This window comes from Sinocyclocheilus grahami, unplaced genomic scaffold, assembly GCF_001515645.1.
Source record: "Sinocyclocheilus grahami isolate Dianchi unplaced genomic scaffold, SAMN03320097.WGS_v1.1 scaffold605.1, whole genome shotgun sequence".
Classification (NCBI taxonomy): Eukaryota; Metazoa; Chordata; class Actinopteri; order Cypriniformes; family Cyprinidae; genus Sinocyclocheilus; species Sinocyclocheilus grahami.
In genome coordinates, this window is record NW_015505784.1 from 399853 (window position 1) to 417521 (window position 17669).

The 17669-nt window shown below is 38.9% G+C and overlaps 1 protein-coding gene across 2 annotated transcripts in view; it reads right to left on the bottom strand.

Moving 5' to 3' along the window:
- LOC107557514 (collagen alpha-5(IV) chain) overlaps positions 1-17669 on the bottom strand; it is a 53347-nt gene that overhangs the window by 8621 nt on the left and 27057 nt on the right. The window contains exons 21-42 of one of the 2 annotated variants that reach the window (XM_016240956.1): positions 17287-17535; positions 17089-17178; positions 16635-16705; positions 16341-16532; positions 15823-15991; positions 15478-15570; positions 15272-15376; positions 13515-13612; positions 12713-12863; positions 12457-12570; positions 12031-12198; positions 11031-11120; positions 10789-10935; positions 7647-7745; positions 7423-7512; positions 7180-7319; positions 6801-7107; positions 6657-6707; positions 6373-6558; positions 4505-4513; positions 2949-3082; positions 2446-2518 (exon numbers count right to left, since the gene is read on the bottom strand). In XM_016240956.1, the coding sequence (XP_016096442.1) occupies positions 2446-2518; positions 2949-3082; positions 4505-4513; positions 6373-6558; positions 6657-6707; positions 6801-7107; positions 7180-7319; positions 7423-7512; positions 7647-7745; positions 10789-10935; positions 11031-11120; positions 12031-12198; positions 12457-12570; positions 12713-12863; positions 13515-13612; positions 15272-15376; positions 15478-15570; positions 15823-15991; positions 16341-16532; positions 16635-16705; positions 17089-17178; positions 17287-17535 (2826 nt within the window). The remainder of the gene's footprint in view (positions 1-2445; positions 2519-2948; positions 3083-4504; positions 4514-6372; positions 6559-6656; positions 6708-6800; positions 7108-7179; positions 7320-7422; positions 7513-7646; positions 7746-10788; positions 10936-11030; positions 11121-12030; positions 12199-12456; positions 12571-12712; positions 12864-13514; positions 13613-15271; positions 15377-15477; positions 15571-15822; positions 15992-16340; positions 16533-16634; positions 16706-17088; positions 17179-17286; positions 17536-17669) is intronic. The other variant, XM_016240957.1, reaches the window with a different exon arrangement.

Here is a 17669-nt window from a genome sequence, read left to right on the forward strand (position 1 = left end):
TGCTGTCCTCATTTGTAAGTCGCTTTGGATAAAAGCATCTGATAAATGACTAAACAAATAAAATAAATAAATAAATAGTCCTGTGATGGTAAAAATATATAGTTCAGTCATGAAACTCTAGATGGCGCAGGCTGACGGGTTGTTCATGCAACTGATGATATTCAGAGAGTTAAATGACTTGGCACAAGCTGATTGGTTCATGCTGCATAAGCAGCCAATGAGCTTACTGCCTTGCATTTATATGGCTGGCTAGCATTCACTTGAGATTCCTACAGCGCGCTTTCAGAGTTTCTCTGAAACCCTCCACCTTCCCCAGCTCCACCTGTATAGATCTGCTACGGGGTTATTTTATATGCTATTTGTGCAGCAGCAGTATGTCTTAAATACTCACGGCACCGTATCGCCATATGCTTTAGCAGTAGCAAGTTCCTGTACTTGCTTGCAGCAGCAGCACTAATCTACAACTACAGCAATAACCAACAGCAGCAGCAATTCAGCAGCAGTTGAATTTGGTGTAACAGAATATGTTGACATGCTTTAATGTTCAAAAAACACATAATTTTTCAAATTCTGTACATTATTGTAGGTCCTCTATGCCCCGCCTCTCTCAAACATGTCAATTTCAACAAAGCCCCCTCCTTTGACAAGCACAGTCTGCTCTGATTGGCAAGCTGACCCAGTGCATTGTGATTGGCCGAAAACCGCAAGCACGCGTCGGAAATGTAATGCCCCTTACCATAATTGCTTCAGCTTTCAAAGTAAATATCAAGACAGTTAATAATGTCGTTAGTTTTACCATCAGTTCAAGCCTGAAAGGGCAACAGAGTCGTGTGACAGACACAGTGATTATGCAGTACACAAGCCGCGGTTAAGACAGCTGACGTGCTATGATTTCTGACAGGCAGTTCACTCTCCTGTGACGTGACCGACGAGGTGAGGTTTGACGGCCAGGAAGACCAACCGAGAGCGATCGACAACCTCGTCATTCGAGTGAGTGACAGAAACTCCTCTCTCCTGTCAGAACATTCACATTCACACAAACCTGTCACAGAAATGACGAGTTAAGCTGTTCGCCATCATCTACTCCAGATCTCACGCTGGGAATAAAGGAGAAACACCATCAATACAAATGCATTACATTACTAGCTTCTTAAAAGAATTCAGGTGTGGATAATAAAATAACACATAATTTTTCAAATACTGTACATTATTGTAGGTCCTCTATGCCCCGCCTCTCTCAAACATGTCAATTTCAACAAAGCCCCCTCCTTTGACAAGCACAGTCTGCTCTGATTGGCAAGCTGACCCAGTGCATTGTGATTGGCCGAAAACCGCAAGCACGCGTCGGAAATGTAATGCCCCTTACCATAATTGCTTCAGCTTTCAAAGTAAATATCAAGACAGTTAATAATGTCGTTAGTTTTACCATCAGTTCAAGCCTGAAAGGGCAACAGAGTCGTGTGACAGACACAGTGATTATGCAGTACACAAGCCGCGGTTAAGACAGCTGACGTGCTATGATTTCTGACAGGCAGTTCACTCTCCTGTGACGTGACCCTGTTCCCCTCACACACACACACGAAGCGTTACTCTGCGCTGCGCAAAACTCCGCATTTGAACAGTCAATAGCAAATACTTAAACTAATAACAAAACATACTTACAGTCGCTGATTCAGAAGCGCCAGATTGTCACAGCAAAGTCGGAATTTACCCTTTTTTTTTCTTTGTGCACAGCCAGCCTTGTACTCTTCTAGGTTAAAAAAATTGTCATCCATAAAATGCGTTGCACAAATTCGAACATCTGGGTTGTGCTGTTCTGTTGTAAATAAATCTTAACCAATGATTCCTAATTGAATCTACTTCCGGAAGGCCAAATAAAGTGCTTTTGCTTTCGCACTGAAACACAGTGTCTCCCTGACATGGCTGCATCAACACTACTGCTGTTCCTGAAACCACGCCTTCTTTCTTTGCGTGCACATTTGGACGGCATTATGCTAATATTTCCACATAGTGACATAGATATGTGGGGGCGTGTTAGAACGAGGCATTTGTGGTTGACTTAACTTTTAGAAAGAATATCTCTTTGGATTTGAGACTTTAGTCTTTGCAACTTTACAGATCTTCTTTATGCACCAAGAGCTTGTAACACTCCACAAAGAGAAAGGAAAACTTGAAATCGCATCATATGACCCCTTTAACATTGTCATATCTATCACCATGCTAAAATCTTCCAAGAGTTGTCATGATTGAAGTGGATTAAAAAAAAAAGAAAAATATGTCATTGTGCTTCATATGCCATTTTTAGAATATTCAAATTTCTCCTTTTGTGTTCCATGGAATAAATAACAACAAATGGGACTGAACAACATTACAGTGTATAAATAATTATTGGCATTTTAATATTTTGGTAAATGACTCCTTAATTTTTAAAGAAGGGTAACTGACCTGGGAATCCAGGAAAACCTTGAGTTCCAGGATCTCCTTTCGGGCCACTAGGTCCTGGATTTCCTGGAGCACCCTTGTCAAAAACAAATAACAAACACCATTATCCAACTGAATAATACAATAAATGGAAATTAATAAATAAATGGACAATTCTTTATATTATTTGAAATAATTTTATAATGTAAGAAAAAAAAAAGACAGCAGAGATACCAAAGACATTATATCACAACTGTGCAGGAAATTTGTTGCAAATGTTCAATCATTATGTTCAATGTTCAATTGTTCAGCAGCCACACCAGAGTATGCTAGAACTGACCAATCAGAATCAAGTATTCCAGAGAGCCACTGATAAAACAAAATACTGTCCTTGTTAAACAAATACTGTACCATTAAACAAATGCAGCCTACAATAAAAATGTTTCTACTGTACAAATGCAAAATGTAGGAAACCCTTTGCCAACAATAACTAAACCTTCTCTTTGGAACACTTTTATAATGCTTACTGGAAAGCCAGCGGGACCGTATTCTCCTTTCAGTCCTGTTGCACCAGGTGTCCCAGGGAATCCAGGCATGCCCTTCTCACCTTTTACTCCTCCACTACCTGGAGGCCCACGTCGACCCTCAGGGCCAGGAGGACCTTCACATTCACAGAAAAGAAATCAGTTTCTGCCTGTTTTACTCAAACCAAATCAGATCAAAACAAGCAGGATTCATCTTGCATCATGAAATCATTGTCAACATTTTCAAACATCAAACATTGATGTCTGGGTTTGTGTGCATGTTTATCTTGTATAGTGTTGTATGTAGTGTGCTGAATGGTTCTGGGTTGTTCTAGGAGAAGGTGAAGACACAAAGAGAGAGATCAACTAAACGCTCATAACTATACTCCTATAATTGGATGGGAATAAGAAAGTCAAACATCAAAAATTAAACATGAATCCCAGTCCCACTCAACCTCTTATGCAGAGGTAAATTATCTAATAACAAATGGAAGTGCACAGCATGACACAGGTGAGTATCAAACCAAGTTGTCTAACTGGCAGGACCTATAATGGGGTCAAGGGGTTCCCAAAAGTCCAATTAGAGGAGAAGCAAAGAAAAAGGTAAATGTTTTAAATACAGAGCACAGCAACATAAGTAATGCGATGTATTGAACAGAAAGGTTTTGTCAAATTTAGAAATGTTTAAAATTCAGAAATATAGTTTATGGTTTTACAGAGGACATTACTGAAGAAACAGATTAGCATATTTGACAATGCATTTACATAACCACTCAAAAGTTTTAGACGTATAGGCCCCAAATTTTTGAATGGTAGTGTACATGCTCATCGTTATTCTGGCTAAGCCAAACTTAGCAAAAAAAGGTTCACATGCTCCACACATAACTGAATAAAGCTGTACACAGTGTAGTCATAATATTCCATATAATCAAGACATGCACATTCTTTTCTGCTATTCTCTTCAGTACTCAAAATACTTGCTCTTGGGCTTCTGGCTTAATTAAGTTGTTGCATTTGGGTTGAGACATTTACATGAGACATTCATAATCATAAGCAAATTTCAATATAGTAATATTCTTGTGCATGTGCAAAATCTGATACTCAAATACAAATAGGATATAGTCACTTACACTACACACTTACAGTATAATATGGTAATGCTACTTTTTATATGATTTTGTATATACTTTAAAAAAATATGTACTACCACAGTATAACTACATATGTAGTCACATAATATAGATGTATCACAAATCATCAATAAGTAGATGAAATTAAAAGGTTACACTTTATTTTAAGGTGTCCTTGTTACAGTGTAATTATACATTTAAGTACTGAGTAATATTAATTAACTGCATGTTTTTACTATATGGTTAGGGTTAGGATAAGGGTTTGTCTTAGGGTTACTTGCATGTAATTATGCATAAATAATTGTTATTATAATAGAAAGTACATATAACATGTGTAACAAGGACACCTTAAAATAAAGTGTTAGTTATTGTAATATAGAGTTATGCATTGTAGCATAAAAATCAGCTCTATAACATGAAGCTGCTGACCTGCCGGGCCTGCAAAGATCCAATGTCATCAGGTGGAGCAGAGCCATTCCCACGAAAGGTAATGTAAAACAGAAAATGCATATAATACCCAGATTGTGTCTGGGTAAAAACAAGCCCAACAGACACTAGCCAAAATGGTCTCCTTCTTCATCAAATTCAAAAGATTTCTATCTATTTTATATTAAATGCAGTAGAATTCATGAATGTTTTTGTTATTTTTTCCAAGGTAGAGCCCATTTTAGATAGCCCTGCAATAGCTTTCATTTCTTACAAATCAGCACATTTCCCATGCAAAAGTGCCAATGACCCCTCATTTCATTTGGTGACAGACATAAACAGCATCCTGTGGAGAACACTGCAGCTTTTACTGCTGAAAAGAAGGGACGGGTGGAAGTGAAGGCACACAAGGGTGAATGATGATGGATGAATGGACGGGTGAACAGCTAACCTTGGATAGTGGAAGCAGACAGACTGCACAAAACCTCTTCAAGCATGCACATCCTTCATTTCTCTCTAACACATGACAAACCGGCACACAATAAAGGAAGGGAGTGATGAGAACAGAAGATCACTTGCAGTGAAGGGAATGCAAACAGTGTGTCTTGTGCTCTGTCATCTGAGAGTGAGTTTATTTGTGCTCAGTGACATGGATACGGCATAATCATGATTGTTTGTGCAATATTCCATGCAAATCAGTCAAACCAACAAAATCAAAGCCAGTTTGCCCTCCGGTTCACATATGCTGATGAAGTAATTCCCAACCAGGGGTACTTGTACCTAAATAGATATATGACTTAATAATATTAGGGTTGCCAGTAGATAAGAATAAATTTTGTTAATGTATTCAGTTCCTTTTTAAACTAAACAGTGTGTAAGATGTGTCAATTACCAAACAAATATTACTATCTTCTCTGGTATAAGTTTCCATAAGAGTTACAAGCCACTACACCAAAACCATGAATGATATCACTTTTCATAAATCAATTAGTTTGTTTCTGGAGGGTGTATGCGTACATAAGAAAAACAACAAGCCAGTATTTGTGTCTATATTTTTTGTGATTACAAAACTGTGTTTATGTCGGCCAATTCAGAATTTCTGTTTAAAGGGGTGGTTGATTATGATTTCACTTTTTGAACTTTAGTTAGCGTGTAATGTTGCTGTTAGAGCATAAACAACGTCTGCAAAGTTACGACGCTCAGAGTTCAATGCAAAGGGATATATTTTCTTTTAAAGAAATTGCTATTTAAGGACTACAAAAAATGGCTGGTAGGGACTACAACGAGCTTCTTCCTGGGTTTGTGACATCACTAATCCCGATGTTTACATAAACCCTGCCCCCAGGAACACGCAACTACCCATAATGGTAAGGGGCCGTGACAGTTCAGGACAACGTGCACTAGGCAGTTAGTGAATCACAAATACACTGAGCCCGCTAACCAATCAGAGCCCACTGCGTATTTCTGAGGGAGGGACTTCATAGAACCAGGAACTATGAAGTTCCTGAACTAGGAACTCAACAGACCATTTTGACGAGAATGGAAACAGCGGTGTAGAATAAAGGTAAAATATGTGAAAATAATGCATCGAAGCATGAACACATGTTACACTGCACCCCATAAACCCAATCAAGCTTTCAAAAAAATCTGATCAACCACCCCTTTAAAACAATTCTTTGGATACTTATTTTAACAAATTTGATTTAAGAGTTTGTTCTTTTTTTTAGATATCCTACTCCAGGCTACTCTTTATTGAAACTAAATCAAAATAAATGCGAATGTCAGTTTGATAATGATATGATCATTTTGACTAATGACATTGTGAAACCCAGAGGGCAGAGCTGGCCAAAAGGATGAGATGTTTAACTTACCAGCTCTTCCGGAAGGACCAGGTGGGCCTTGGATACCTTTAGGTCCCTGCAGAGGCAGGCCTGGAGGCCCCGGTGGTCCTACAGGACCAACTGGACCAGGCAACCCAGGGAATCCTACGTCACCCTTTGGACCAGGAAATCCAGAATTACCAGGAGGTCCCGGAAAACCAGGGTCTCCTTTAGGCCCTGTAAAACAGTCAATTATGGTAAATTTGCTATGAAAATTGTTAGAAGTTTTCTGGTGTAAAAATGAAGATACTTGAACAAATCATTCAGTACTTTACCTGGTGAACCGGGGAAACCGGGTGGGCCTGGGCCACCAAGGCCTGGAGCACCTAGGGAAAAAGTTCAAATGAAATTATTCTAGATACATTTGCTACATTGAGCACATCCAACACACTTCTGATTTCCTCTGAATTCAGACTAACCTGGTTCACCCTTTTGTCCTGGAGGTCCTGGAATACCATCACGACCAGCAAGACCTTTATCACCAGGGAGGCCAGGTAATCCAGTTCGTCCAGGATCTCCTGGCCTACCAGATGCTCCACTAGGACCAGCAGGGCCTGGAGTGCCATCAAAACCTTTTGGGCCAGGAATACCAGGTGCACCTTGGAATCCTGGGAGTCCTGGGTCACCCTTTGGTCCAGGGGTACCTGTCAAGCCTGAAGATCCTGGAAGGCCAGACTGGCCTTTCAGACCAGGGGTTCCAGGAAATCCTGGAGGGCCTGGTTCACCCTGGGAATTTAATAGTATTACATATTAAAGTAAATATTCTTAATGTTCAAGCAGAAAACATGATGTTTTTACCTTTGGCCCAGGAGTTCCTGGTAATCCAAATTCTGGTGAACCAGGATCACCTTTGGGTCCCAGGAACCCTTGTGTTCCTGGGGATCCAGGCTGGCCAGTTCGGCCAGGTTGGCCGGGGTTTCCTTTCACTCCAGGAATTCCTATAACAAAAACGACTGGCTCAGTCTAGCTTCAAGATTTCAAAGCCTTAGAAACAATGGTCAATGGTTTTGTTTTAGAGTTGTACAAGAATCAAGAGCTGACCTGGTAAACCCATCTCCCCCATGCTTCCCTTCAGTCCTGGGGCTCCTGGAGACCCTGAAGTTCCTAAGAGACCAGGATCACCTTTGGGGCCTAAACATGAAGACAAAATCAATTAAACTCGTCAACCAAACCCCATTCACTAGTCCAATGCACATACAGGAGACTAGCTGATTGAAGATTCTTTTGATGGCTCAAATTCAAATATGTGTACTTCTCTGCTTTACCTGGAGGTCCTGGTAGACCTGGCCTTCCATCTTGCCCAGGGAGACCAAGATCTCCAAGGATACCGGGAATACCCTTTGCTCCTGGTGGTCCGTTAAAACCTACGAAACAAATAAAGAGAATCATAGAGTGACCAAAATAAAATAAATGACGTGATTAAAAGGATCCATTTTTAAAATTCTGAATTTGGAAAAAACACAGGTTGTGGATAGTGTCAAAAAAGATTTGACAATATGAGTATTGATACAGTTGGCCCTGTATCGATATTGTGGCATGTGTGCAGCAGTGGACCACACTTAATTTGAATACAAAAACAAAAAAGTGTGAGGTTTCTAAAAAAATAATGAACAGAGCATAATATATTTGCTACAACAAGGTTCAATATGGCCGCAGAAAAACACAACTGGGTTGCCTGATATAAAAAGACGTAATCCCCAAAACAGAGCTTCCCACTTGCACAATACGGAAAAATCTGCTAAGTGTGCTACTTATGTTTGTCAACCTGGCAACCATGTGCATGCGCTCTCTCTCCATGGAGGATAAACGCGCTTGCTTTCTGAAAACACAGGTAAGCTTGCAGTTTAGCGATCTCCACTTCAATATTCTATTCTCAGAAAAGTGTAATTCATCAAGTGTTCATTTATGAGAGAGAGAGAGAGAGAGAGAGAGAGAGAGAGGCTGTGTATGTATGAATTACCACCGTTTTGCCGCGTTTCTCTATTAACAGTGAAGCTGTGGCTTTAATTCCTTTCGAAACAATGATGTTACCACTTCCTTGTTGAGAAAGATAATGTAGCTCTTGAGCGATTAAGCTATTTTATTGATAAAATTGCAGGGCAGCGGTGCAGCGCTAAAAAGTTTGTTTGCTGAATGCCTGTGTGCACATGCGCAACGTGATCTGTTTGAGTGACTAAACGTGTCTGCATAAAATACAGTGAAGACAGCGGATTAGTTTAGAACTTTTCTAATTCTTTTTTATTTTTTAAATGTAGAGAGTGCGTTAATTTGTGCAATGATAACCTACCAGCAATGTTAAGATGATTTTTAAAAATATATTAATATGATTACATTACAATATAAGTTTATTAGAACGAGTACATTATTATTTATGGGCTTAAAAACAAGATACAAGCAATCAGAATATTGTACCTGGTGGGGAGTGCCCAATGTAAACATATGCCATTACCTTTATTGTGCTGTGATACAGTTATGGAGGCCCTTCATAATGCAGAGGTCAACTGGCTGCTCTGCCAATAGTTAGAAATGGCACTATAGTATGCAGTGTTTAATAAACAGCTGTTTTACTAAATTCTGCTGAGGTGAAATTCAGTGCAGTCCTGTATCGTGATACGCATTGTATCGTGGCCTATGTATCGTGACTTTGCTGGTGATACACAGCCCTAGTCGTGGAGGGACCCGGTTTTCTTTATACAAGAGATGGTCCTACTGATATACTGATCACAAAGAAAAGGTATGGGAAAAGCTAATTATGTAGAAAGAAGTGGTTGACCAATATTTCGCCAAGGCTGATACACCAGCTGACATTGAGCATTTTTTAATTATCGACATTGGCTAATACGGTTTTCTGTTTGGTCATTAATTGTCATAAATGGGACTTTTTTTGGCCATTGCCTGGCCTTTATTTGAGAAAATATATCTCCCAGTGCACACAGACTTATCAGATTACTGAGTGAATGGTTGGTTACATTGTTTTATTTTTGAAAATACCATAATACCATATAATCTTAAGTATATATTTATTTCACAGATTTTGGTACATCAAAAATTTATAATTATTTGACAAAAATGTATATATGAATATAATTTAATAGTAGCATTTGTTATGCTTAGACTATTTACTATTTTTAAATTAAATTGTGTAATATCATAAATCTTGACTTTATATCAGCTAGCAGACACTGCAGTGAAAACATGCTACGATTGGTCAGCGAAATGTGGTCTTTATCTGATTGGCTTGATTAGAGACTGTAGGTGGAGTCCACCTATTAGTGGATTTGTCTGCACGTCTTGATGGTAGAAATGTTTCAAAATCCATGTGCGCAGCGATCTATAAATGCAATTTGCAAATAAATGCCAGGCATAGTTGTGTTTATGACATAAAACATATTTGTGAATATGTTTTTTTATTTGCAAAAAAATCTGTTTATTTGTGAATTTAACTTTTGTGAAACTCCTAACATATATACAGTGCCGTGAAAAGGTTTTTGCACCCTTCCTGTTTTTTTTTGTTTTGCATATTTGTCACACTTAAAAGATTCAGATCATCAAACCAATTTTAATATTACAAAAAGATAATGCAAGTAAATACAAAATGCAGTTTTTAAATGATAATTTCATTTGTTAAGGGAAAAAAGCTTTCCAAACCTACCTGGGCCCTACATAAAAAATTATTTGCCCCTCCTCTTAAATCATGAAAGAACTGTGATTAACCACATCATTTTAGAAAGCGGAGTTAAATTTCACTAGCCACACGCAGGCCTGATTACTGCCAGACCTGTTGAATCAAGAAATCACTTAAATAGAACCCGTCTGACAAAGTGAAGCATGCTTAAAGAGCAACACATCATGTAGCGTACTTGGTTTATGCAGCAGGACAATGATCCAAAACACACCAGCGAGTCCACATTTGAATGGCTCAAGAAAAACAAAATTAAGGTTTGGAGTGGAAACCAGGTCAAAGTCCAGACTTAAATCCGATTGAGATGCTGTGACATGACCTTAAACAGTCCATTCATGCTAATCATTCTATTGATTTGTGAATATGTTTATTTTTTGTAAATTTATTTGTGGATCATAATCTATTTATTTGGAATAAATAAAAAGTTCTAACTACGTACTAGTAGGAGGTAATAACTTAATATTGGTTAATAAAATGCTCGAACAGTGATAACATTCATGATGTACATGCACACTGAAATCTGGAAGGAGACAAGAGTTTCTGCTTTGGCTTCTTTAAAGTAACAATATAAAAACCAATTATCTAATTTAGCAAATAACATGTTGACTTTATAATTATAACACATTTTCCCCCATACACAGCATATATACATTTTGGGGTTTTTGGCATCACCAAAAAGACCATGATGGTGTGAGCTATGTAGCAGCTAACATGTTTTGACTCACCTGCAGCTCCGGGTTCTCCTTTTTGTCCTTTAAGAAGATTTGTGGATGAGCCTATGCCAGGTGGGCCTGGAATGCCTGTGTCACCTCTGTCTCCCTTTGTTCCTGGGAAACCTGGGTTTCCTGGTCGTCCTGGGAAACCGTCGTCTCCTGCAGGGGCACAGAGCACAATAATATTTCACTCTATGAGGGACTTTAAGAAATTGTTTCCGAAATTTGAGCTGAAGCAATAAATGGTATCAGACCTTTTAGTCCTGAAAAGCCTTGTCTGCCAGGGTTGCCAGGGGCACCTGCAGGTCCTGGAGCACCCATCCCACCAATGTCTCCCTTAGGCCCTGTAATAATTATATAGGATTTGTAGGGGTGCAATGGATCGTAGATGATCCGTGATCCATACGGATCAGGCTGCACGGTGATTCGCGGATTAACTGTTAAGTTTAACCATCATAGAGTGAAAGTTTATCATTTGCACATGTTTTCTCTTGCCAATTTACACATAAGCAATTTTAACTCACACGCTATTTTCTGTGCGCTCAGCCGCTGCCGTGCGCACACATAGAGAGAGAAACACCGCGTGAAAAGCAAATTGATTCCTCTTTCACATACACACAAAGTTATGTTAAAATACCCGTTTTGGCAAGTATTCTAGTAAACACAGTCGGTTATGTCTTCAGTGAACGTAAACAGCTGAGAAAGAAACCGGATGTGTGTCAGTACTAGGTCCGTACATTTGGTCTTAAAGAGACAGCAGCCAATAAATACCTGCTTCTGTCTGATAATCAAATAACATCACAGCTTCAACAAAGATTAATCTGTATTTAACTCGTGCAGCACTATTGTGTTATTTTACACTTAATTATTATATTTTATTATATTTCTGCACCTGAATTCTGTTTATGACTTTATTTGTAAATATGTTATGCTGTATTCATCAATACTTGTAATTTGTGTAATTGTTCTTGTTTTATTACTAACTTTATTAGTTAAGCTAGTAGTTTTTGCTGTGGTATAGAAGTACTTTAAGTAAGCTTTCAGTACATTTTATTTATTTTTTTGCTGATCCGAAAAATTATCCGATCCGTGACTCAAAATCCGTAATATGATCCGAACCGTGAGTTTTGTGATCCGTTGCACCACTAAGGATTAGTAGAGAAAGTCCATAAAGAAACAAGACATACATTGTATATATTAAATAAATACGGTTAAAAGTGGTAACATCAGCGGATATTACTCTCATCATATTACCAGGCAGTCCTGATAGGCCATCTTGACCAGGTCGTCCTGGACCCCCAGGAGGACCAGCTGGACCAGGAGGTCCAGAAAATCCAGGATTTCCGCTGTCACCTGGCAACCCTGGAATACTCAAACCTGGGGGGCCACGGTCTCCTTTCTCTCCATTCACACCAGGGACTCCTGATGTAGAGAAGATGACAATGGTGTGATATAGTGAAGCACTAGAGATTTGTTTAACTAAGAACCATAATAGCAGTACTAACATCAGTGTTTAATAACATTTATGGGATATACTTTATCGAACACATATTTTAGTTTACTTAAGTAAAAATAAATATAACAAGAATATATTTAATCCAAGATTAGAGAGATGTTTCTGGTCTCACAGTTCAATAAATGTTTGAATAGTTCAAAGGAAGAGAAAAACTGCAAGCATACCAGGAGACCCCAGAGGACCAGCAGCTCCCGGAGGACCAGGGGGGCCCTGAGTACCAAAGGCAGGGAGCCCCGGGGGGCCACGAGGACCAGGACCACCAGGAAAACCAGGATCACCTAAGTGCAAAATGAAAATGCAAAGATTGTTTGTTTAATACTTGTAAATATTAATCTTGAAAAATTATTTTTAAAAATTCAAAAATGGAAAGGGATCTAATTTGTTTCCAATGCAACATTATGATTTAATCTCTGTCTCTACCTTTAGGTCCAGGGGCACCGTCAAGTCCTGGACGACCTGGTCCACCAGGGCTTCCAGAGAAACCAGGATCACCTTTAGTACCGAAGACACCTTTACTGCCTGGGAATCCTGTCGGACCTGGAGGGCCAGGTAGACCAAAACCAGGCTCTCCCTTTGGGGACAAAGACACTGATTTGAGCACTTTAATCTTAAAGCTATTCATTCCTAATACAGTCCACTCATTTATACCCCACTCTAATTTATTGTATACAACCAGGAAACACAATATTGCCCATAATTCAATGCAGACATGACAGTCAAGCACAAAAAAGGAAAACAGATGCAAATAGCTGCTTAATTTCTTCCCGCACTTGTACTCCTCTTTCATTGTTCAGTCATCAACGGATAAAAAAGGGTAAACTAAATAAATGAATGAATAAATCAATCAATCCAAAACTATATTTGCTTACCGTCGGTAAGCTTTTTTAAAGTTTTTGAAAGAAGTCTCTTATGCTCGCCAAAACTGCATTTATTTGACAAAAGTACAGTAAAAACAGTAATATTATGAAATATTAATGCAAAAAGTATCAAAATAACTGTTTTCTATTCAAATGTATTTTATTTTTGCAATGGCAAAGCTTAATTTTCAGCAGCCATTACATGGTCCTTCAGAAACCATATTCTTAATATGACTCTTTTTTTTCAGGATTCTTTGATTAATTAATATATTTAAAAAGAACAGCTTTTATTTGAAATTGAAATAATTTGTAACATAGATGGATAATAATATCATATTGTATTGTTTAGAATAAATGTTTCATACTTTGGGTCCAGGAAATCCAGGCTGACCAGGCAGTCCATCCAAACCTGGTCGTCCAGGAATGCCAGGTCCACCAGGGGAACCAGCAATACCAGGAAATCCTGAAGAATATGGACAGCACTGTTAGACATAGGTGATGTGATCTAGGAAAACCCAAAACATAGTGAAATTTTCCTTTTTTAGGTTTTGATACCATATGAAAGCTGGGTTCAAGCCCTTTCCAAAACTTTTATTTTGTCCATAGCTTGAACGTAACAAAAGTTATGGCTATCTGAAGTTGGCTGATAGCTATAATTTTCAGGAATGGAATTTTGAGAAAAACGGGTTTAAAGGGGTCATATGATGCAATTTACATTTTTCTTTTCTCTTTGGAGTGTTACAAGCTCTTGGTGCCCTTGCGCACTTACTTCCTGTCGTGCGCATGCGCTCTCAAGTGGCCAAGACCGCAAGTGTGGGTATTTGGACAAGGGGTGAGTCTCATCCTGCTGGCAGACGGCATCACAGTATGGTAAGGGGCGTAACATTTCCGTCACACGCTTGAGGTATTCGGCCAATCACAACGCACTGGATAGCTGGCCAATCACAGCACACCTCGCTTTTTTAGAACAATGAGCTTTGTAAAAATCGACGCGTTTCAGAAAGGCGGCGCATAGAGGAGAAACAATAATGTACATTATATGGAAAATAATGTGTTTTTTAACCTTAAACCGCATAAACACATTGCATTACACCAAATACACAAAATAATGTTCTTTTTAACAGCATCATATGACCCCTTTAAAGTGAGACCGGTTTCACTTTCACTTCTGCTTAACGAGAGCTGTCTGTCAGGAGCGTTATACTGCATCATTACACAAACAGACTAACGTTACCCTGAAGAGGACAGTTTTCTGTTGTTTATCATGATGGGCAGAGTCTCTGAACTTTTGATCACCCCTTGTATGTTTAGATTTAGAAAAGCGAGCGCAGCACACCTGTGCATATAACAGACCGTCATCGGACTCCTCCTCTTTAGTAACTTCATCATCCGATCCTTCATCTCTGGATGTGAAATAGTCCATTATAACATCTTTTAGGGCACTGACATCACCAAGATTGAGCAGACTGAGACGAGCAAGATCGTCTAAGTGAGCAGCTACTTTAGACTGCGTTGTTTTCTTGCGCTCCGCCATCTCATGATATTAAATAATAATAATAATAATAAAACATTGTTTGCCGTAGTTTACACTGGACTGGCAGGAAATGTGCATTGATACACCTTTATTATATATGTTACGTGGTTTATTTTGATAGGATAACTGTTTTTGTGGTGTTAAGAGAAAGCATTTTCACAGCGTGTTCTTAACATGAGAGAAAGACACAGTCTTTTCTGCTTGCTGCAATAAATCGCTATTTTTCCGCACTAAACAAGTGAATTTTGCCAAGATATTTTCAGAGATGATAGACAAGATGTTATAGAATAATAATTGAATGAAACCCTAATTTTGACAAAAAATTGACATTCGACCCAGCATGACATCCGACGGGTTTTCCCAGATCGCATCACATATGGACAAAACTGTTCCTCACTACCCAAGTTTTAAAAAATGAATATATGGCACAATACATGTGTCTAGTGAAATGAACTGGCAGGTATTTGGCCAAATCTGACTTTTTTATTCATGGGCATGGATAATGCCCATTTTCTGCTTTAAACAACACAATGCAGTTGACAATCTATGTGAGTCTATTAGCATTTCAACAGCAGGAAAACACTGTACCTTTAGAACCAGGGGGTCCTGGCAAACCAATACCAGAAAGACCAGGATCTCCTTTGGATCCAGGTAAGCCTGGGAACCCAGGTTGTCCTGATGGGCCTGGATTACCTGTACAGATATGGAACCAGTTTCTTTTGAATCTGCTCCATATGCATTTAAGACCACTAAATGTATGCTGACAAACTATAGTCAGTCATTATTTTCTTTACCTGGACTTCCTGGCAAACCTGGATCTCCATCACGTCCTGGGGGTCCACGTTCACCTTTATCTGACACTGCCAACCCAGGCTCACCTTTCTGACCTAGCCATTCAGACAAACATTGAGATGATGTAATGTCCATAGTAAGATCACTGCTACATTGAAACATGCCAAGCTACAAGTTAAAGTAGTCAGCTGCATTTCTAGTTATCACATAACAGGTAACTACACTTATTTACTTTGATTAGTGCAAAAATAGCATACATGTCATTCATATCATTCACATTTTTTAATTGATTGACAGCCTTATAACAATTTGAACACAAAAACAAGACAAAAAGTATTGCTTCTTACCTGGTGCTCCAGGGCCCCCCTGTCGTCCTGAAACACCCTGGATACCTTTCTCTCCAGGAGGTCCCTGAGGACCAAATTCTGGGGGACCAGGCAGACCCCTGTCTCCTGAAGATCCTGGAAAGCCAGGTTCACCTGGTGGACCTTGTGCTCCTTTCACCAATGCCGAACCCTGTAAGAAAAAATTGCATATTTCGGTGAAAATTGTTTTGTGAAATCATGTAACGCCATTTCTCATTATACACACAAAAAGTAGGTTTACATAGGAGTCTTAACACACAGCAATAAAAAAAAATCATTTTAATTCTAAGGGTTAGATAGAGGTTGAAAATATTCTCCAAAGGTTGACTAAGATCAATGGTAATTTAGTAGTCTGTGTATTATTATTAATATTATTATCATCAATTATTTGCCTGGTCTGCCTGGTATTATTATATCTGTGTATTATTGTATATTAGTGTACTTAACTGTACAAAAGACCCAGAAGTTGTAGTTGTAATGAAAAGTGAACAAACACTCACAGGTGGTCCTCTGAGGCCTGGGGGACCAGGAACTCCATCACGACCAGGTCTTCCTTTAAGTCCCGGCAGACCTAGAAGGCCAGGAAAGCCTGTGTCTCCCTTTTCTCCTTTCACACCCAGAACAGAGATGGTGTCGCCTGGGTCGCCCTTCTCTCCAGGGAATCCAAGAGTACCCTGAGGTCCTGGTAATCCCTAAAGTGTAGAAGTGTTAAATAATAATCACTCTGAAGCATCTGTCACTTTAAACAAAAATTGAGTTATCCAGCATGTGTAAGGAAACTAGGATGCACTCACAGGTGGGCCCATGAACCCTGGCCCTCCCGGGAATCCTCTGTCTCCTTTAGATCCAGGCGAACCAGGTACACCTGACACAAAAATAAGTGTGAAAAACATCTGTACTTTATTTAAATGAGCCATTTATTGTGAGATTTAAGTTTTGTTCTTTAGGCCTGAAGAACATGGACAAAAAGTACTCTACTTGGGTATATACTTTTGTACTGAAATTCATGAACCATGTTATTTACATGGCATACAAAGGTATTTAAAAAAAAATACTGTGCACAACCATGCTACTGTTTTTTTTTACTGTAATAGTGATGAGCAAAACAGGAGATAACTTTAAATTTTATTTATGGGATTTGTACACCTTTATTAGGTAAAACATTAAAAATAAATACCTGCATGGCATAATCTCCTTATAAAGATCATGCACGTGAAGATACTTATTTTAAGTTGACTTTAATCTTACCTGGATTTCCAGGAGGACCTGGAAACCCTGGGGGTCCTGGGACAGGGTTTCCATTAGTGAAACAATTGACGCATGTCTCTCCTTTTTGACCTAAGAAAGTTGGTATTAGAAAGCATTAGACAAAAAAAAAAAGATCCTCAAACCAAACAAACAAAAAAAAAGGTATTTTTATTTTCTAATATGAAATAAATAGCAAACCATTCTGTCCTGTTTCTCCTTGAAATCCTTGCTCCCCCTGCAGGCCTGGAGGACCAGGAGGACCAGGATTACATGGTATTTCGTTGAATATTCCTGGGGGACCAGGAGGTCCTGGGACTCCTTGGGGCCCTGGTGGACCTGTTCTCCCAGGTGGTCCAGTGAAGGAGTTTCCAGATTGTCCCTCATCACCTTTTTCTCCTCTCTCTCCAGGTAAACCTGGTGGACCGGAAGGCCCTGGACCTCCAATTCCTATAATGACAGATTTATTTAATTAACTGCATTAATGAATTAACATGAATTATGCATGATTAACTGCAAATAAAAAGCTAAATGAATTATAATGAAAAGCTGTGTGAAATACATTACAAAATAATATTTAAACA